General features: G+C 52.8%; 1 protein-coding gene across 1 annotated transcript; it reads right to left on the bottom strand.

Annotated features, from left to right (window-relative positions):
• Positions 1-233: 233 nt before the first annotated feature.
• Positions 234-15,773, bottom strand: CA9 (carbonic anhydrase 9). Its single transcript, XM_048292096.1, has 12 exons — positions 15,550-15,773; positions 8,638-8,661; positions 7,303-7,473; positions 5,000-5,142; positions 4,258-4,350; positions 3,948-4,014; positions 3,547-3,704; positions 3,266-3,401; positions 1,095-1,118; positions 892-918; positions 661-754; positions 234-521 (listed from the first exon to the last, which is right to left on the bottom strand). The coding sequence occupies exons 1-12, from the start codon at positions 15,680-15,682 to the stop codon at positions 458-460; spliced, it is 1,134 nt and encodes a 377-aa protein (XP_048148053.1). The 5' UTR covers positions 15,683-15,773; the 3' UTR covers positions 234-457.
• Between the last annotated feature and the right edge of the window lie 5,716 nt (positions 15,774-21,489).

Raw genomic sequence — 21,489 nt, 5'->3', positions numbered from 1 at the left:
TGCTTTGCACAAATAAGAGGAGGAAGAAGTCCCAGAGTGATGGAGGGCAGGGCTGGGCTGTACAAGAAGCCTTTTGCTGCTTACTCTGGAGCTCTGCCCGGTGCACAGAGGCTGATGCTGTCTTTGCTGTTTGGGAAGGGGTCCCTGCACACCCCTCTCCGCTGTGGGTCCAGCTGCACCAGGGCGCTCTTTCTTGCCCCACGGCTTCTCACAAAGCCAGCAGAAACAGCTGGTGCCATGGGAGGATTTTACTTTTTTTTTTAATACTTTTTACCTTTTTTATAACAAAAATATCTATTGGGACCAAATGCTGCCCCTAGACAAACAGTGCATGTGGGCAGCTTGTGCAGCCAAGGGATGCTGGAGCACTGGTCTTCCTTGACCTGGGATGGGAGTGAGGGGAGGTGGGGTGGCAGGCTGAGCCTGTGGGGCTGGGACTGCCACAGAGGTGTGGAGTTCATGCGGTGTTCTCAGTGCTGGCTGCCGTGTAGATGACCTTGGATTTGGTTGGCGAGTCCAGCCTGTTGGGGAAAGAAGGAAGGGGGGAGTGTTAGACCAGGCACGGGGTCTTGTTGCCTGAAACCACCATTAAACTCCATTCTCATGCCCTGGACCCTTCTGCCTCCAAGCCCTGTCCTCCTGCATCTCTCCCTTGCTCACCGTGTGTTCTGGCTGCGGTGCTTGTAGATGTACAGCAGAAAGGCCAGTGCTGTGACAGCAAAGAGCACCCCAAAGAGCACAGCTAGCACGTCTCCTGCAAGCCAAGCACAGGTGTGTTACTCTGGGGATGGTTCCCTGCGACTGTTGGCTGAGTAAGAGGAGGCAAGGAGCAGGCTGGTAGCCCAGGGGCAGAGGGGACACAAAGGAGCAGCCTTGGCTAAGCACACTTACCTGCATGAAATGAGCTGGAGTGTCCTTCTGCAAAGGAGACAAAGACCAGCGGATGAGAACCAGCAGCATGGATGCCGGAGCAGCCCTACAAACCCACTGGCTGCCTGCTCCCAGCTCAGCGCATGGCTTCCACAGGACCCCAATTCCCAAGCAGGTACACCCTGTGCCCTCCTTCCCCTGCTTCATGCCAGACCCTCACCTACCTGCTGTTGCTGAATCATCGCTACCTGTAATGAGAGACAACACAGTCAGGAAGTTGCCTTTGAAGTGTTTGGAGAGGGAAATCTCAAGCCTGCAGGCCTTCAGACCCCCCTCCCAAAGTAGGGCTCCCCTCAAGGCTCCCCATCACCCATGAGCAGGGGAGAGCTGCCTGCCACATCCCCAGCAGCTCACAGCATCTTGCTGCAGGAAGCCCAGCCCTGACACTCTGGCAGAAGCATGAGGAAAAGGGAGGAAAAGGGAGGAAAAGGGAGAAAAACGGATCCCTGAACCACAGCCCACACCTGAGCTTTGCTGAGCCCAGCCAGAAACTCCCCCCACTGCTGCTGCCACAGCCTAGGAAGCAGTCAGGGTTCTGAGCACTTCAGCACCCCATGACTGCACTGGACCCCACAGGAGACCCCAGAGAGGCACATGGGATGAGCCCAGCAAGCAGAAACTGGGGGAGCAGTTGCCTGGAGTGAGATGGTCAGCAGCTCCCAGAGAAGAGGCAGCCACACACTACAGGTAGGGCACCTGGCATGGGGATGGCTTGGTGACCCTACATGCTGGGAAGGAGCTGTGCTGGACAAATGTTTACCCAGCATAAAAACATGGCTTTTAAAGAGCTGCATTATCATCTGTACACGGCTCGGGTGTTACGCACAGTGGCACTATCTGTGGGCTCTATCCAGCTACATGGCTGCTGCAGGAAAGCTGCCACCTCCACCCGGCAGCTGGGGGCAGGAGTGGTTATCCCAAACTGGTGGTGACTGGAAAAAAGATCAACAAGAGTGGGCACAGAAGGTGCAACTACAAGCAAAACAAGATGTGACCCCACAGCACCCCATCTCAGTGCTCAGCAGCCCCAGGGCTAAAGCAGGCAGTCAGCACTGACGTGGGGAGAAACCCCCAACAATCCTGTGCACACAAGGCAGGGGACCAATGACCTCATCCAGTACTGGGGCATTCTCCTGGCACTTCAGGAACAAGAGACTTGTGGCTTTGTTACAGTTGGGAGTTTTGTATAGAAATAGCAAAAAATGAAAAAAAAAAATAGAGCTGGGCAACTCCCCCCTTGCCCCAGCACTGGGAGGCTTTGGAACAGCTTCTGCAAGAAAATAGTAAAAGAAAGGCTTGGAGGTAAATGGAAAATATGATAAAGTATCTAACAGGTTTACCAAAGATAGAACATGCCAGCCTAACCCGATATCCTTCTTTGATAAGTGATGTTCTAGACAAAGAAAATGCGTTAGATTTTATCTCTCCCGGCTTCAGTGAAGTATTTGATGCAGTGTCACATGGGAAAGAGCTGGCCAGGCCGAAGACCACAGTGATTAAAAGCCTACAGCCATTAGCAAGCAGGCTGCAGGTGGGACGGTGAGGGAAGTGCCTTGCACCACAGTGTGTGGTTATTGAGGCATTGCCCAGAGGCCTGGGACCAACCCTGTGCTGTTCCTATTAGTCACCTTCACAAAAGGTGTAGGAAATGCCATCAGAACAGAAAAGGAACAGGATGTTGAACAGAAAAACCCCAGTGACCTCAGGGAGAAGCAATGGGCAAAAAATTCAGTGATGCAGAGCGATAGTCACACCTGAGGATTAATAGTGATTTCTACTCATGCCTGGAAATCACCAATGCAAGAAAGACCTTCAAGGAGAAATAAAGGGTGGGCAGACAGGGATCTCTCAGGCAGGGGACTGTGTGCCTCGCCAGCACGGCTGTGAGGCCCCACTGGCAGAGCGCAGCTTTCAGGAAGGGTCCCCAGCACTGCCCTTCCTGCAGGATTTGGAGGAGGGGTGTTCACTGCAGGCTTGTACCTCTGGCAGCTCCTACTGAATTTGTCTATTGCATTTGGGATTGAAGTAGGTAGCTGGAGTGCTAGGACCTGCCTGTTTGCTCTTGACCATGCATCCCCTAGTCCTGCTACTGTTATGCCTGCAAGACTATAAGTTCCTAGAAATCAATCTTCCCCAGGGAGCATGAAAGAAGTGCAGAAATGAGAGAGAGTGGGACCCTAAGACCAGTGCTGCCACACATCACTTGCCGGGCACATCTAACCCATGCAGATGCTGTGTTTCTGTAAGAGACAGCAAAGCACTGACTCCTGGTGCTTGCCCCATCACTGCATCCCTGCAGCTGGGAGCAGCCTGGGCACAGTCACACACTCCTTACCAGGAGCATGCTTCACCAAAGGGGTGGTCTGGAAACTCGCCAGCACCCGTCGCCCATGCAGGTTCTGCACTGGCCGGTAGTTGCTTTGCAAAAGCTTGTCATCATCGGTTCTCAGGCTTGAAACCAGCATTGACATCTGGAAGGAGAACAGTGTGAACAGAATAGCATCATCCTGCCTTTGGGGGCCGGATGAGCTGCAGAGCACTGGCACAGGGCACCTGCATCAGCTTACTGGGACAGGCTGGGAAAGACCCAGTGCGGAGCTCGTTGCCCACACAGACCTGGTTATGAGAAAGCAGCATGGTCTGGTTGAAGATTGTCCATTTGACTGTCTGGTAGCAGGGAGGGGTGGTCAGAGAGCCGTTATAGTGGAAGTAGAGTTTCAGGTTGGCAGGCAGCAGACCTGCAATGTTGAATCCAGGCACCAATGTTTCCTGTCCTGGGAGAGGAAACATAATGGGAGTGAGACTGGTACAAATTCCTTGGAGGACAACAGCATAAAGATCATGGGCAGTCTGGCACTGTATGTGCCGCTGCAGCCACTGGAGGAAGAGCAGTTGGTTTGCCTGGGAGGCAGGGGAAAGCAGGTGGGCTGCCTGCTGCAGCCTTGCTCTGCTGAGCAGCAGGCTTCTCTGCTGGGCTGCAGCCCCTGAGACAAAGCACTAGTGGGACAGGGCCTTACCCACTTCTTGGATTTCGAACAGATGCTTTAGTATTTCATGGTAGTACTGGTTCTCCCCGTGCCCAACCTGCAACAAAGAAACCCCACTGTAATGGCAAGGACAGGGGCCAAAGGGAGACAAGATGGTGATGGCAGTGCCAGCAAGGAGGTATCGCCCCTTGAGAGAGGCACCCTATCCCAGTGACCGCTTCATTCTGCCCTTTCTCTCCCCTTCTTTCAAGGTGCATTTGCACCTCTGCCAGTCCCCAAAACCGTGTCCAACTCTGCCCACCCTAGTCCTATCCTCCCCCTGCTGATCCATGGAACTCACCTCCAGAAAGGCTCCCAGTACAGCCAGGCCATCTGGGTGAACCATTGCCTCTGTAAAGCTGTCGTACTTGGTGTTGTAGTGGACCACATGGATCTGGAAGGGAAACACGTAATCCCAGTCCTGGATGGGCACCACTGGGAGATGCTCACTCCCACAGGGCTACAGCCTGCTTATGCAAGGGCTGTAAGAGACATGCAGATGTGACGAGTACCCCTGTAGGGAAGGGAAAATGCTGGCGGGACCAAGAAAATCTGCTGCTGCAAAGCAGCCAGCATGAAGGTCTGCCTGCAGAAACTTTCCTGGTCAGGAACAGCAAACCAGCACTCTGTCCTGCATACCAGTGGCTCATACTGCAGAGCCAGGCTCAGTTTGATGACAGCAGCTAGAGAAGGAGGGATAAAACCAGATGGGAGCTGGCAGAGCAAGAGGACAGTGTGTACAGAGTAAACAGTCCCTGTAGCTCCCAAAGCAGGCTCACAGCTTCCAGGGAAGCTGGCTTCCACAGCCTGGGAGCTGCCACAGCTCCTGCTCCATCAGCCCAGGACCAGGCTTCACATGTGCCTGGCTCAGCATCAAAATGTAGCCTCCTACACTGAACACCACTGCTGCAGAGCTGCCCAGGATCCTGGCCAGGGGTTACAGCCTACATCCAGTGACAACCAGAGCCATGGGTGAGAAGCATCCATTCCCTGCCCAGCACCACAAGGGAAAAGATGCATCCAGCACCATGAGGGCTCCTTACCTCAGCAGGAAAGCGTCGCCCATTGATGGTGTGCTCTGAGCCAGGTCCCAGTGGGGAGCCCCAGTGCAGGTGCAGCTGCACAGCTCGGTACTGCTGGGCATAGCCACCAGTGAGGGCCAGGGACTCAGGCAGCTCAAGGACAACTGCGGAGGCAGAAGGAAGAGGTCAGTAAGTCAACATAAAGCCCAGTCTTTTCCACAGGTACGCAAAGGAGATGTCTCAAGGGAAACAGTCAGCCTGGGTTTCTAGAAACTGGTCGTAACAGAAAACCTTGCTTTCCATCTCTCTTGAGGCTGTGGGCAAGCCTGCCAACGTGCCAGGGTTCAACTTTTGACTTAAGGTTGCAGGAAACTGCAGTAAATACATCAGCTTCAAAAACAGCTACTGTGAAAATGCTGGAAAGTGAAGACCCCCTCCGCAAAGACTCCCAGGGTCAGCTCCAAGCCAAATGTTATCCAACAATTTATTGAGTAAGTGAGAATAATATAAAGAGACCATGGACAAAATTCATAGAGAAAGATAGTGGCAGAGTGGTGGATATCTGTGAGAGCAGGGCAGTTGGACAGAGAGCTGCAACTCTTGGCAAGCTGGGACCTTTCAAATAAAGCAGCCTGTAAGTGTACGACAGCACTGGAACTAGTGGCATAGAAGCATTAAATATTTTGAAAGCACTTAGAGCTAAAATTTTTGCTTCTTTGGACACCATAAATTCATACATTGATTTTTCTTTAATGTGGTTTATCCAGCTGTTTCGGACTTAGGCAGCAATGTGGCAAATCTAAAACTGAGTTACCCGGACATGTGGCAAAAATATCAGGAGCATCCCTCGACCCTGAGAGAGGTTGTCCTATCCTTTTAAGCACCTTTTCCTAATTTTTAATGTAAGTTCTTCCCCTTTTCCCTTTTTAGATGAAGTGTGCCTTAGTAACATTGCCAAGCTAGGGCACAGATTCGGGATTAACCACGTAACAGGGCTGTGATGAGTCATTGGCCATCTCGGCTTCCTTGCCACTGGGTTCAGAGATAGAAAACTCAAATACAGGAAGTGATAAACTGTTCCCTCCCTATGAATTTATCTGCTTTTGTACTTCTTTTGTACAGCTAAACTATTGTTTTCCTTCTCCTAACTACCTGAGTCATTTTCAGGCCCTCAAAAATGCTTGTATAGCATAAATACCTTGTTACCAAAATGAGTAACTGTACAAATATCTTACTGGACTTGCAACTTTTATTTATTTATGGATCTTCATAAAGCAGACCAGTGGTTGCCACAATAAAAAAAGGCATCTTAAAAGCATGTGAGAAAGTACTTCCCCCCTCCCCAATGAAAATGCTCTCACTGCTTTCCTAAACACCAAGCAACACCAGATTCCAGGGTGTCTAAAATAGCAACTACTGAGCTCAACTAGTTTAACTCTGCAAGCACATTAGGGCAGGAGGCCACAATATAGAGCTCTGTGCATGCACCAAGCAGCTGATCTGGCCATACACAGCAAGTCTGACCTGTCAAGTTTGCTGTATACACAGGTCAGCTCCATCTCGTTGGCTACCAGGGCAAGGAGGTGCCTTATCACACTGTCAGCAAGTTCTTAAGTCCCTTTCTCCATAACCTTTTCTTAGCCTGGGGACTGGCAGACACCAGCGTGCACAACACGTTCTGCTTCCTCCGAGAAAAAGCTGGTAGCAACCAGGTCCAACCATCCTCAGCTCTGGAAAGAAGTGGTTTTTGTCCATATCTGGCATACTGAGGCTGATACTAAAATAACATGAATAAGTTGTGTCCAGAATTTTACAAAAACCATCTGATACTGGAGAAGGGAAACAAAAGACCTACAAAAAGTTTTAAGGTCTTGAGATAGAATCTTTAAGTACAAACAAAGTAAGGTGGTCAAAGCTGTGCCCTAAAAGACAGATGTAGGTAGCTTAAAGGTTAAGCCACATCCAGCAACTGATGAGTCCTTTGAAAGTGAAATGCAGGGGAGGAAGCAGTGGCTGAAAACCTGGATCAGAAATACCAGAACACATTTTTAGAGAAAATGTGGAGTTAAAAAATTTCTGAAGCCAGCTCCCAAAGGCTCTGGACATCTCGGGGCTTCTCACTTTGTCCAAGAAAACACATGGACCTGAAAAATTTCTACAGCCTGTTGCTCCCGTTTTGGCCTAGAAGGCAACAGGGCTGCAGCCTGCAAGACTATTTCCTTCCCAGAGCCCAGGGGAAGGATGTCAGAGAAGCCTGGTCCTGCTGGGAGAGTCTGAGTGTCTTCTGTTTGTGCTCCAGCCCCTGCAGGTGCCTTTGCCCCTACCTGTGTGCCCATTGTTCTTGAGCTTGAGCTGCTTGTTGGCAGGCAGGCTGTAGCCAGAGAGCTGGATTGGCCGCAGATCAGGGCTGAAGGTGGCCTGAGCTGTGTCAACATTGATGGGCGACTGCTTGGTGCCCCCGCAGTCCGAGTAGTCCGTACTCCAGTGCTTTAGGTCTGGTGCAAGAAGGAAGGGAGGAACTGTCAGTGAGAGTGCCAGGATGAGGACACTTCCAGAAAGAAGGTTTGGGGGTACTGGGGAAGGGGACAGGCACTGGCCAGGGAATTAGCCATGCACATAAGGTTAGCTTCCATGAAGTTAGCTTGGGAGCAGCTTTATGCCAACATGTGACTGAATGCAGCTGTATCAGGAAAGGTCTCGGAGCATGGTGAGCTGCCAGGAAAGTCTATTTTTGGGGTGTTTAGGAAGAGTGCAAGAAGATCATTTACAAGTGGACTTGGCAAGCTGAGGAGCTGCTGCCCTGCAGCTCATCACATACTTGCTGCCTTGAACAGCCTGGCCTCTGGCAGGTATCGCCCCTGCTGCTGCTTGAGCAAGGTACCACGGTGCTCCTGGGCTCTATGACAAAGGGCCAGCTCACATGGCTCAGTTGGCCACTGAAATGGACACCTCTCCCCAGTGCCACAGCTGGGATAAGCATGGCTGATGCCCCAGAAACCTCCCTTTGCACTGCAGAGGTCTGCTTCTAGCGTGTCATGGGCCAGTGCAAACCCAGGCTTGTCCCCAGGCCAGCCCCTTGCAGGACCCCTGTAAATATGGAGCTGGGCTTTAGCAGCTGAGCCAAACCTCAGGGTGATGGTGCAGTGGTAAGGGGTGTATCTGTTACAGCACTGTGGTGATGCCCATCATGGGTGCTGTGGAGAGGCCCCCCAAGCCTTGATGCGAGGGCAGGGCCAGGCAGGATGGGGAGGGAGGGTGACAGAGGGCAGAAGTGAAGACAAGCTAATCCCTGGGCTGGTCAAAGTCCCAGCATGGACTGCAAGTCCAGCCTGGGGAGTGCAGCCCTTTCCCCCACTTGGCTTCCCACAGGGTCAGGGGAGCTCTCATTCAGGGAGGAGCCCTTCCCAGGGGGGCAACCCCGCACAGCCAGGGGCTAGGAAAGCCCTCGTTGGAGCTGCTGCTTCCTGGTGAAATCAGAGCAACACCTGGCTCTTCAGCCCATCCATGCCTGAGTGCGGGCACTGTGTCAGGGTCAGGCAGGAGGGAAGGGTGAGTCGTGGAGTGCGCACAGAAGCGCTGTAATCATTAACCATGGCTGGCTCAAGCCCAGGATCTGCTGGGTAGTAGGAAAAAAGCAGAAGTAACTGCAGGGTATTTACCTTCATAGCTCCAGTGGCTGTGGCCTTGAAGAAAAAGAAAAGAGAAAACCACATGAATGGAAGGGAAAGGTTGTCAGCAAACATGTCTCTGCCAGGCAGCAGGCCTTTGCGCTCCCACTGCCTTCCATCCATCCCCCTCCCCGCCTTTGCTTTCCCACTTCTCCCTCTGTCCCAACAAAGGGCATGTTCCCAGAGGGTACTGCCTCCTCAGAGCACGGCCAGGTCCCCTGCAGTTGTCGGTCAGAGGGAAAACACCAGGGCTGACATTTTGGCATTGTCCTTAAAAAGGAAAAATCAGAGGTATTGGCTTCCATCACTGAGCAGCTGTACCAGCAGCTGCTCCAGAGCAGCCAAAGCTTCCCACTGCCCCAAGACAAGGCACTTCACAAGTGCAGCTCCCACACTTCACGAGGAGTTCGGGCAGCAAGATGCACTGCACCATGCAGACACCCTCCTCCCACCTGGGAAAGCTGCCTGGGACTGAGAGCAGAGGCAGCAAAGGAGCATCAAAACCTTCTCTTTACATCAGCGAGTGCCCCTGCAGTGGGGATGTGCTTTCACAGGAAAAAGTGCCAGGCAAAATGCTCAGCTCCTGTCCCCAGCTGTAACTCATATGACCACCCAAATACCCACACAGAGCTGCGTAAGGTCTTACCATGCAAAACCCTTTCCTTAGGAAAAGTGAGAGGGAGGATGGGGGATCCTATGCCGGGACCTCTGCTCTTCTTGTGTCACCCATGGGTCACACAGTGACCACAGCAGGGCAAGATGTGACCTGAGTTTCCCACAGCTGGTGGTGTGCCACTGTGCAGATCTAGAGGGGGCAAAGCCCTCCTGGGAAGGTCCTGAGAGTACCCAGTACTCAACGGGCTGGCCCTTGCACTGTCACTCTCCTCCAGAGCTGTCAGCAATGCCCAGATTCCTGGCACATCACTGGAGCTAGCCTTAGGAGTGCACCAGAACCTCTTCTCAGATGCCCCCAAACAAACACCTTGGCTGTCACCAGCCCTTCTAAACAACCAGCTCCAGACAAAGGGATGTGGGGCTCAGATTGCCCCAAGCAGGGAAACATGGCACAAAAGGATTATGTGCCTGCTCTGACTGGCACAATATGTAATTCATGGGCTCCTCCTGACTTGTCCTTACCAGCAAGCTTGTCACTGCAGACAGGCTGTTGGCGCTTCTCAGACCACGAGTGCAGGAGCAAAGAGTGCCAGACTGGGGCAGGTTTGGGGCAACGGGGGGCATTCATACAGCAGCAATGACATGGAGGAGCATTTAAGAGGTACAGCTGAGCCCCAATATCATCTCTGTCCCTTGGTGGGGCCATCTGCCTGCCAGCCTCACCAGGATGCTGGAGGGTCTCAGCAGGAGCTGCTCCAGCCCCGATCCCTACTGCTGACAAGAGCTATCGACACCCACTTGCTATTAATAGGAGTGGATTCCAGCTCAGGGGTGAGAAAGGAAGAGGCAAGCTTTCCCAGGCCCAGATGTCCCATGCGAGGCCCTAAGCCCAGCAGGATCCTGCCCTCCACTCAGCAAGGATCCAGGCATGGGCACTGCTGGGGGTTTTGGAGCATCTGCTGCTCGGGGGAGTGGATGACCACAGCCAAACTGGGCTGGGAAGGGCTGGAGGGTGTTTAGGGGCACTGTGTGTTGCGGAGATGGGAACAGATCTCAGGGCTCCCTCCAGTATGACTGGTGACTCACCTCTGTCAAATTACTGACGCTCAGGAGCAATGCTCAGGGATCTCTTGGGTATTCCCAAAGGCAAAGAAAGAAGGAGCAGCAAGCAGAGGACTGTGCAAGCCACAGCTGCATGCACCAGGACACATGTGCCCCAGGACAGACTGCAGTGCCCTCTCCATGCCTGCTTGCATGGTACTGCCCAGGCATGCACCCAGCTCTGCTACAGCAAGCTGAGATCCATTTATCCTGCCCACCTTGCTCACACAAAGGATTCCTGCTGCCCAGACACTGACTGTGCATCAAAATTGAGAGACGATAGACCCTCCTCTGGAAACACCATATGTCTTTTCCCACTCTGCTCCCACTCTCCTACCCCTTTGGGCACTATCTGCACAAAGAAACACTCACTTTGGGGCAGTCCTGGCACAGGTGAGGCACAGCACCCCAGGGCTGGCACACGGTACCTCAGTTCACTGCACATGCCTCAACTGGCACAGCCCGCCCCAACACCCCACTTTTTGCTCACCTCCAGGGACTCTGCCTTGACAGAAAGCAGCTCAAACATCATATCACCGGTTGAGCAATAGCCCTGTGCTGACACCTGCCCTGCTGTGTCAGCACTGTGCCAATTACCTCAGCTTCCCACATCTCCCAGCACACATCTATTCCCACAGCTGAGGGGGCTCTGGACCCTCCTTGCAGCCCCCTGCCAGCTCAGCTCGGCAGCTTTGGACACCCCGAAGGCTGCAGCTGCACCGAGGAACCAGTTCAATCCACCCCAACACAACAGACTTCCCCAGGGATGTCTTGGCATCAAACCCAGAAGGACCCATGAGCTCTTATCCATCCACCGAAGCCCCCGTGGGTGTGTTTTCCCACCCCGTGGTTCTGGGTGCAGTGATGGCACAGCCCCCTCGGGCAGGCATCTCTCGAGCGCAGCCGTGCAGGGTTGGGCCCCCGTGGCGCCCGCACCGAGCGCTGCAGGAGAGCGCCGAGGCGAGCCCAGCTCGGGCGCTGGGTCAGGCTCTCAGCATCCCCCCCTGCCCCGGCACAGCTCGGAGGAGCCCTGCGCTAACTGCTCCGATCCCTTCCACCTGGGGGCCTTTGCAGTCTCGCAGCCATGAACATTAACCCACTGCCCTGCCCAAGTGGTGATTTGCATAATTCAGTCTGCCTCCCACACTTCCCGCCGGAGCACGTCTTCTCCTTCGGAAAGCCGTGTGATGCCAGGTCTCCCTTCTGCTGAACTGCTTCCACTCACCACAAAAGAACCTCGGCAGCGGATGCTGCAGCTCTCTGCATGCCCTGCCTTACCTCTGAGCACCCACTGCCTCGGCAGGGACTGCAAAGCGCTCCCGAAAACGTGGAGGGAAACAGCCCTGGTGATGCGATACGCACACCGGGAGATAACGCGCAAGAAGAGGGTTCCTTGCAGGGGTTCCTGCGGGAAAACACAGTAGGGTGCTGACAGGAGCTGCCTGCCCTTGCAGGCGAGAACGCCTCCGTGCTCAGCCGCGCAGAGCCCCCCGGTTCACCTGAGTACTGCCTGCCGCCCGCCTTTCCCCAGCAGCCCGCGGTCCAGCCAAGTTTCCCACGAGTTTCCCCCCTTTACACCCTCCCTTTGTGCTTTCTCCCGCTGTTCTTTGCTCCCACTCAGCCCTCCCATTCTGGGATACAGGCTTTGCTGCAAGTGCCAGCTCCCTTCCCTCCTTGATATCCAACACCATCCAACAACACTTTCCTGCCGAGTTCAGGCAGACGCTGCCATTACCAGCGTGCTGCTCCGCATGTCCTGCAGCCGGGGAGGAAGGGTAGGAGCAGCTTTTGGCAGCGTGAGGAGCCAGCTCAACCACTGGATGCCGTGAATCACTCATAGGAAAGGCACTGATGCAGCAGGCTGCTCCCAGGAGACCTCACCAAGGGCACACAGGGATGGACTGTGCACCCAAAGGACTCAGAATCGTTTGCACAGACCAGGAGGCAACCTTCAGCAGAGCCAGACAATAAGGAAGGGGATCAGAAGGTTTGCCCTACACGTCTGCACCTCCCATCCTGAGTTTTTCATATTTTAGGCTCTGTGCAGTCTGAGGCTGCTGCAGGGTACCTGACAACCCTGAAACACATGTGCTGCTCACAGCGTGGATGCTGCCTGACAGCAACACAGCCACTGCTGTGAGCTTGAGCTCCAGAAGTTTGGATGGCACGTGTGTGGCAGGCAGGACAGCGGGCTCACTTCAAGCTTTCCCATCCTGCTCTCTTATTGGCCAGGCACACAGTGCCCAGTGCTCAGCCACGGGGAGTGCTGGCACGCTGCCAGAGCCTCCTCTTCCTGCTGGGAGCCAATCCTGAGCTATACCAGTGTCAAAGTCCCATGGGATGAGTTCAGCTTGCAGATGCCAGACCAAGACCACCTTTCTGTGCCCTGTCTATGGGTCAGTCTCAGGCTATGGAGAGATCAGTGGAGCTCATGGCCCAGAAAAGAGGGTAAGTGGGGTGTTGTTCCCAAGGGCCAGTAAGCCAGGAAGTACCAGAACATGCAGAGATGCACAGAGTGCAGGTCCCAGAGTAGGAACCAGCTACAGCAGCCGGGTCCCAGCCTACAAAACATATCCAAACACCACATCCCTTGAAAGCAATAACCTGATCATGGTACCTGGACTGTGCTCATGCTGCCCAAAGCCAGCTCTCCAGTCATGGCACAGGCAGAGGGTCTGGGCAGGGGGGTGCATAACCTGAGCATCCTTCTGCCAAGCCCCACAGGAGGCATGTGTATGGAAGGGCTGTGTCGTTCCAGCCCCACCTCCTCCCTGGTTTCTCCCTCCAGACACACCCCTGTGCAGCTGTGCCCATGTACTTTCAGCCCAGGACACCACCCCATGTGCTGCCCATGGGGGCACTGATCCCTCCCAAGCCTGGCTGCATTAAAGCCCCTCTGTGTTTATAAACTCTGACCCACTGCAAATCTTTGGGATCAGCTTTTAATGTGCCACTGGTAGCACAGGTCGCTGCAGGGATTGTTCTTTGTTCTCCTGAGGCTGTGGAGATCCTGTTCTCTTTGGGCTGTGGAGCCCAAGACTCTACCATCTCCCCCGAGAGGGGCGAGGGTTTGGGTGGAGGAAGACATAGGGCAGGCTTTACTCCAAGGCACATTCCTGCTCCTTCTGAACCCAGCTGCCCCAGTAGGTGATGGGGAAGCAGGAAACAACCAGAGTGCTGCAGAGAAAGGGCTGTCCCAGCAAAAGGGATAAAAATGGGGAAATCCCAGAGGACAGATCAGTGCTTGGAGCTGGGGAGAGACATGAATAAGGAGTATTAAGCAAGAAAAATAGGTTCTCCTGGAAGAAGAGGACATGGGGGAATGACCAAGAAGAGGACACTGAGAGCAAGACACATCTGAATGGCAGGGAGAGGAAATAGGGAGAGAGAGTTACTGTCTCCCAAAGACACACTTAGCACAGGACTCAGGTCCTTGGGCAAGCAGAGTCTTCTCAGGGAGCAACCTCACAGCAAATCCCCAAGCATGTGCTGAGTACCCAGGGCTGGGGGGCCACCAGATCTACCTCATGCATAAGCCTCAAGCAAGAGGGAACCATCTCATCACCCAGCAGAGGTGCTGAGACACGCAGCTCTTGGCACCTGGCAGGAGCCTTGGAGGGTTCCAGCCATGACCTGCTTCCCATGGGATTCCATCCAGATCTTCAGCCGTTAACACTGGTATAGCATGGGCTAACTTGCCTGTTCCCTACCGACCTCCTGGCCACCTCCTTTCCCCTTCTCCATCCCAGTCCTCCCACCCACCCCTCCCAAACCTCACGCAGTGTCCAGCCCCTTGGCCAGCGCAGCACACCGATATGCTGGACACCCAACACCCCCTCACCGTGTGGCCTGGGTTACTTAATCTCTGTGGCAAGAACCGTCTGCATCCCCATCTCTGTCCAGTGCTCAGCCCGGCAAGAGTGGTAAGAAAAGTGATTCATTGCAATAACAAAAGCAGCTCCTGGCACCAAACTATTCCCAGTCCTTACCACAGGGCAGCTGTCCTGGCACAGGTCAGGACAACTCTTTACCAAAGGCAAAACCAAGGACGTGCTATGAGGCTGAGCCCAGGAAACAAACCTGTGGGCAAAGAGGGGACAAGGTGCATAGCCAGGGACAGCAACATCCCAGTGCAGCACTCATCCCCAGGTGAGAAAATCCACAGCACTCCCCCAAAATCCCCGCAGAGCTGTGGCAGTGCCGTAGCCTCCAATCAGAAAAGGGACCAAGACCAAAGACCCAGGACTTTTCCCCTGAACCTCTAACTCTGAAAGCCCCCATACCACCAGCAAGACATCTCACGGAGAGGAGGAGGGGCACACAACCCTGCAGTCCTGCGTTCTGTCACGTCCCCCGTCCCCCATCGTCAGCAGTGGAGCAGCCCCCCTCCAACTCTGCAGCAGGACCAGACCCCGCTCTTGGCGGGCCGCGGGGGGACCAGGTGGAAGCAGGGCAGCCCAGCCGACACGCCGCAGGGTAAAGGGGACCGGCCATCATTCACCGCGCCAGGGTGCAGGGTTGGAAGCTCCGGGCGGTCCGCGGGAGCAAGCAGGGACTGCTTGGTGCACAACCCTTGTACCCCCATCTCAGGAAGTCCTGACCCCCTCAGTCTGATGCAAGCGGGTCCCAGTGAGGGAAAAGGGCTGCGGACAAAGCGAGGGCCCAGCCCCTGGGCAGGGGTCGGGCCAGTCGAGCCGCACGGGAGTTGGCGGGAGCAGGGACAAAGGCAGGGACGTGCTGGGGGGTGCAGCGCCCGCAGCTGGGCGATGCTGGGGGAACACATCTCCACAGGGGCATTTCACCCTGGGGCGCACATGGAGCCCTAACAAGGGTGCAGCAGGAGGTAGAGCAGCCCCCCTGCCCCCAACCCAAGCAAGGGGAGAACTCCCTGGCAGTGGGGACACCTCTCCACTAAACATCAGATACCCCAAATCCAGCACCCCTTGCACTGGGGCACTCCACTCATCAAGGATTCCCAACTCAGCAAGAGAGGGAACTCTGCACATCAAGGTACCCCATCTATCAGAGACCCCAAACTCAGTATCGGGGTGCTGCACGCATCAGGGTGCTCAGGCACCGGCCATCCCTAACTAAGCTCCGAGGCGCCTCGTGCACGGGGACCCCAAAGGCAGCAGCGGGGTGCTCCACGCCTCGTGGAGCCCCGCGCACCGAGGGACCCCTGCTCACCTTTCCCCGGGGAATGCGGGGGCTCCTCGCCGCCGTGTTCCTGGTCGCTCTCGCTGTCGGAGCCGGCACGGCCCAGGGCGGGCAGGAGCAGGAGCGGGAGAAGGAGCGAGACCCGCAGCGCGGCGCGGTTCATCTCCGGCAAGTGCGCGGGTGCGGGACGGCGGCTCCGTGCCTGCCCGCCCGCCCGCCCGGCCGCACGTAAGTGAGAGCGGGCGGGGAGGAGGCGGCGGCTCTGACTCACGCCTCCGTTACCTTTTATAGGGGCTGGAGCCAAAGTCTGCCTCCGCACGGTCCGGCCAGGTGAGCCGCTCGACGCGGGACTCGAATCCGGGACTCCCCACGGAGGTGTCCCTACCCCACCACAGTCCCCCGCCTGGACATGCGGTGGAGCAGGGGGCGGGGGATCCCAGTCGGCTCCTCAGTCCCTTCAGCCATGGGTGTCCCCTCTCCTCAGTGATGGGTCAAGGAGCCCTCAAAGGTGAGCGTCCCTCTCCCCAGCAGCGGGTGAAAGACCCCTCAGCAGTGGGTGTCCCCTCTCCTCAGTGTTGTGGTTGGGATCACTCAGCAGCGGGTATCCCTTCTCCTCAGTGACGAGTTTGGGATCTGTCAGCCAAAAGGTTTCCACTCTCCTCAGTACTGGGTGAAACCTCTCCCCAGCAATAGGGTTGGCACCCCTCACCCATGACTGTTCCCTCTCCTCAGTGGTGGGTGAGGAATCCCTCCATCATGGGTGTCCTCTCTCCTCAGAGACGGGTGAAACCCTTCAATACTGGCTGTCTCCTCTCCTCAGGAATGGTGCTGGGACCCTGAGCAAAGGGCCTCTCAGTGGTGGGTGTCCACTCACCTCAGCAATGGGTGAAGGACTCTGCTGGGGTGCAGACCTCTCAACCATGGCTGTGCCCTCTCCTCAGCAGTAGGTAAGGGACTCCTCAGTGGTGGATGTCCCCTCTTCTTACTCATGTACAGTTAAGAAAAGGATTTCCATGGATGCTAGAGGATGCCACAACCCCACTCTGGGCAGAAGTCTTTCTCCTGCTCTTCAGAGGTGGCAGGAAACATATGGGTGCTGCTCAGTGTGTGTATACAGTGTACCTGGATACCAAAAAGCTCTGAACAAAGATCCTGCACCAAAAGTGGCTGGGCACATCGACAAGAGACTGTGGTCCCTGTTGGTAGGTGCAAAGTGCTGCACATTTGATGAATCAATGTGTGGCACAGGGTGGGCGTTAATCAGCTAATGAAACTCACAGAGCAGACCAGAGAGTCATGGTGATGTCAGCTCACCACTTGCCAAGAAAAAACTGAACTAAGCATCAGGGATTATCAAGAAAGAAACAAAAACCAAGCCAAAACAAAAAAACCCACCCCATTCTGATCTTGAATAAATCTTGGGTGAAACCTCCTCTAATTTTTTGCCCATGGTTTTGTTTCTCCCATCACAAAAGGATCCGGAACAGAAAGAGCATGCATGGGGCCCCAGGGCTGCTTGGGAGTGAGGGTGGTTTCCTTTTAAAGAAGGAGCAAAGCATGGCTGCCCAGCCTGGTGGAGAGAACTCTGTGCCCATAAGCATCTTGGCTTGGATTGGATTGGAGAGCAGGGAACGAGCACTTACTCTCTTGGGATAGCGGATTTACGGCACAACCAACGAAAATAATCCAGCAGGAAGTTTGAGTTCAACCAGCAAATTATTTTTTTTCATGTGGTGCAGAAGGGAATGGGAAAATCCTTTCCCTCAATGTGTGATTTGTGCACACACAAAAAGGTACTGGACAAGTTAATGGGATATTGTGCCTTGCTCTGCGGCACTGCCAGAGTCACAGCTCTACGCCATGCCCCATAGGCTCCATGCCTCTGCTAAACCAGTTTGCCCAGCTCTTTCCTGGCCCAAGTCACTGGTCATCCCAACACCTTCCTTTATGAATGTGCTCAGCGTAGCCATGTGAATACATCTGTATCCACAGGCTTGCTATCACTGCAAGAGGGCTCAAGATCCACTAAGCAGTACAGAAGTTCTGGCTGGGGCCGGATTTTTTGCTGAGCAGAAGCAATCTGTGCCAAAAAGGTGGCAGCCGGGAATAGAGGCTGCTGGTCATTGTCTACCTGACACCATGGGGTTCTGCCATGGGCTGTGCCAGAGATGGTCCCTCACTCCTGGCCTCGCTGGAGAACTGTGCTTCCAGGGGTGACCTGCAGGTAGGATCAACGCAATTGTCCTGACTCACCTTGTTCCTTCCAACACGAGATAAACAGAACTGTTGGATAAGAAGATATTCATTTGTCAAGGCTCAAGGAAACAGGGGTGTGGGGGGGAAAACAAACCATTAACTGTAATTCCAGTGCTCTCTCCTGCTCATGTTCCCATGGTTTATCTAAGTGGTCTTTATCCTGGACGGAGATGAAGAAGGCTGTTTTATACAGCAGAGGAATGACAGACTCAGCCTACCCTTTTTTCAGGACAAGCCTTATGGACTTCTCACCTCACACCTGAGTCTATCAATTCTGCTTGCGTCTCCAGGGAGGTTACCCTGCATTCTCTTTGCTGCCATGACTTTCTTAGGTTTCATTGTCCTCCCTCTCTATTGCTCTTCGAGGATGAGCATATCATATCAGCCGCTGTAACCGCGCGTGTCTTCTTTCCACCTGTGATCCCTTACACTTTGTCAGCTCTTTTGTAGAGATGATACTTGGCTGCTGTGGACACTTAGAATGAAAGGTGACTCCATCATCAGGGCACTTGGGCTGGATGGTGCCTCCTGGGAATGCTGGGGCTTGTGGATCACAGCCACCTTCCATGAGCCTTTCAGTCCACACAGGGAAGAGCACAAGGGGTTTGCTGTCCTGCCCAAGGTTCACATCAGTGCTATATCCTCACCAAAATCTGTCCCCTGGGATTCTCTGGTAGAATTATGTCAGAGGAGATCTGATCAGAAGGATCCAGGCCCTTGCAAACAGCCCAGCTCTGTGCCCTTCTTTGCTGTGAGCTATGTGGAGATGTGCAGCACCAAACTTGTGCTCAGCTCAGCACAGATCCAGCCCGAGGCACAAAGCACTGGCATACCAGGGAGCTTCTCCAATCCCGTGCAGCACAAGATGCACCAGGCTGAGACAGAGTGGGTGTACTTCTGGAAACACTGGCTGGTCTTGTTTTAGCTCCAGTGCTATAGGGAGAGACGACCTCTAAATGCTTGTAAAAGGGTTTATTCTTAGGAAAAGGATGTAATTCCCAGGAAAATTGACTCATGTTAAGGAAAGGCTTGGATATCTAGAAGAATTTTGGCACTCTGGGCCTGGTTCAAAATTGTGCTAGTAATCCTTTCCCACGGGATATACCAGTGAATTCCGGAGCTTATGGAGGGCTTTTTGTCTGTTACTTTCAATGTGAAAACTGTGGACACTATTTTATCAGTGCTGCTGTTGTGCCTATTCACAGTTTAGAGTTAAGTTCCCTGGAAGATTTCCAAACAAAATCAGGTTGATCTATGCCACTCACTGAGGTGAATCCCAGATACCCGCACCTGCAGTTTGTATTTTGTTACTGAGATTTGGGTAGAATTATCTAAACAACAATCTTTCCTTTGAGGTGATATTAGTTTGCTTTGCAATTGCAAAAGTTGCAAAAAGTATCTCTTCCCAGTTATCTTTTCTTCCATCTCCCCATCTGTACATTTGTTGCGCTGGTGCCATCGGCTGCCCAAGCCCTACACCAACACAGTGCTTGTCCCCAGCAAGTAACCAACTTTCAGTGCCTGAGGGTAGGTTGACAAGGGATATTTTGAGGCAAGAGTGTTAATTAGCTGGCTGCTTTCCCTTGGATGTCTAGTGTGATGGTTCCCAGTTCCAGAGTAACCCCAGCACCTGTGCTGTGGGGTTCTATACCCAGTCTAGATCCTGGTCTGCTCTTCTCTGTGGCCAGACTGTAGGAAGCAGGTAGCCAGGGGAACCACCTGGCCTGGGAGCTCCTGGACCTGGGCCAGTCTGAGGTATGTGAGCTGCTTTAAAACTATCAATTCTAGCAGCTGTAATAGGGATGGGTTTAAAATACACATTTCAGTGTTTCTATGTACAATTATAATGTATAATATTTACACACTCATTGCTGCCTATTGCTAAAAACAGCTTGAATAATGGGAAACAGAATTTTATTTTAAGAGGCTTGCTTCTGGATCTGAGTCTCAAAATATCAAAACTTCTGTAAATTTAAAAATCTGACTTCAGGCAAAATCTACATAGAAGCCTCTGGATCCTTATGTCAGTATGTTCCAGGCAGGAAAGCAACCTCCCCAGCAGCTGCTGGCAAGCACCAATGAGAGTGTTGTCCCAGCAGGACAAAAATGTGGAGATTTGAACCTGGCAAGCACCTCCAAGAGCACTGAGGTGCACAACGATCTCTCTTTAATAGTGAATACATCATCTTTGTAATTGCAGTGAACAGAACAAGACTTTACCTATAGCTATGTCCAAATTAGGACTGACATTACTTGCCTGGGCACTGACTTTGATACCCCCTTTTAAAAAATCAGTTTCATGGCCTCCCTCATGTTCTGATGAAAGCATGTGGAAAGCAGTAGTCCTCCTGCCCTGTGTTTTCTTGGCATTATTAGAAAACCTCAGTTTATGAATCTCCTTTGCATTTTCCTTTAAAGTGAATTTATTTGCTCATATATGAAGGCTGCCCTTTTGGTAGCATTTATTTCTGATGTATTTATAGGCAGCAACTCTATCCCTTCTCAAACTGTGTTTTGAAAGTTCAGACTCAAGTCTGAAAGAGTTTAGCTTGTCAGAGGCTAAATGCCCCTTCTACTCTGGATTTCATTACCCTCTGCACCTCTTCAAGTTTTAATTAATCTTTTCTGAATGTACACATGCTAAATTATACATTTAACCTACATGGAAAATCCTTCTCCTGCCACATGTGAAACCACTTATGGAAAGCACACAATCAGGTGGTTTGAATGCTCTTCTTTTTTTTTGTTTTCCTACAGTACTTTATACCAGGAATTCTGATTAGCAGCTCATAAGCACTCAGGAACACGAGGTTCCATGACAGGCGGTCTTCAAACCCATGCTGCAGCAGTTTGACTTTCAGCTGTGCAGCAGTGTTTCCCATTTCATTTCATTGGCACATTTCTCCCCCTTGGGAAGGTCCCTAATGACAGTATTTATGAATGTGGGTCCTAAAACCCACTTCAGTGCATTTCAGTGATATCTTCTTTACTGTGCAGGGACTCTTTTCTTAGGATGACCCATTATTTTTCCCTTTCTAAATTGTATCTTTGCGTTCCTTATCATCCTGACTCTAATTAATACTCACATTTGAAATTACTTTAAAAATGTGTTGAAATCCTGGTAAAGGAGCCCAGAACTTTTCCTTCGTTCAGAGAGAATCTAGATTAGTACTCTAAAAAATCATTGTAGCAAATCTGTATTCCTTTTCTTATCCTTCTTCCTGGTTATTCCATAACTTTCCTTCTTCCAGAGACACTCATATCCCTTTTCTCCACTGAAAGTGAGGTACCTTTTTTAGTCTCTCCTGTGGCACCACCTCCGGTTGGACACCAGACCTGTAGGGAACTATTGCTTCTTTCTGGTCTGAGGCTGCAATTTTCAAGTCCTTTGGACACCTTAATCTCTAGACTTCATTCTGGATGGGGTGGCCTGTCCTTATACTTGCTTTTTATTTTGTCCTCTTTTTCTGTCCTCCTGTCTCACAACATGGACATGGATGCTTGTCCAGTTGAGGAGTCACCCCTAACACTTGATTTTTAATCTTCGCACAGGCTCCCCTCCTCTTTGCTGTTCTCCGTCAAATACTACTAAAGACCCTTTCATGGAGCTTTAGAGTTTCCTCTGCAGGTTTTCAAATGGGAACAATTCTCAGGTTTTCCATGCACAACCTGACCTCCAAGTCAGAGCATTCTTTGTTGATTGACCACTTTTAT

Source organism: Corvus hawaiiensis, chromosome Z (assembly GCF_020740725.1).
Source record: "Corvus hawaiiensis isolate bCorHaw1 chromosome Z, bCorHaw1.pri.cur, whole genome shotgun sequence".
In the NCBI taxonomy this organism is placed as follows: domain Eukaryota; kingdom Metazoa; phylum Chordata; class Aves; order Passeriformes; family Corvidae; genus Corvus; species Corvus hawaiiensis.
The sequence above is the reverse complement of the archived record's forward strand: the minus strand, read 5'-3'. Positions and strand labels throughout refer to the sequence as shown.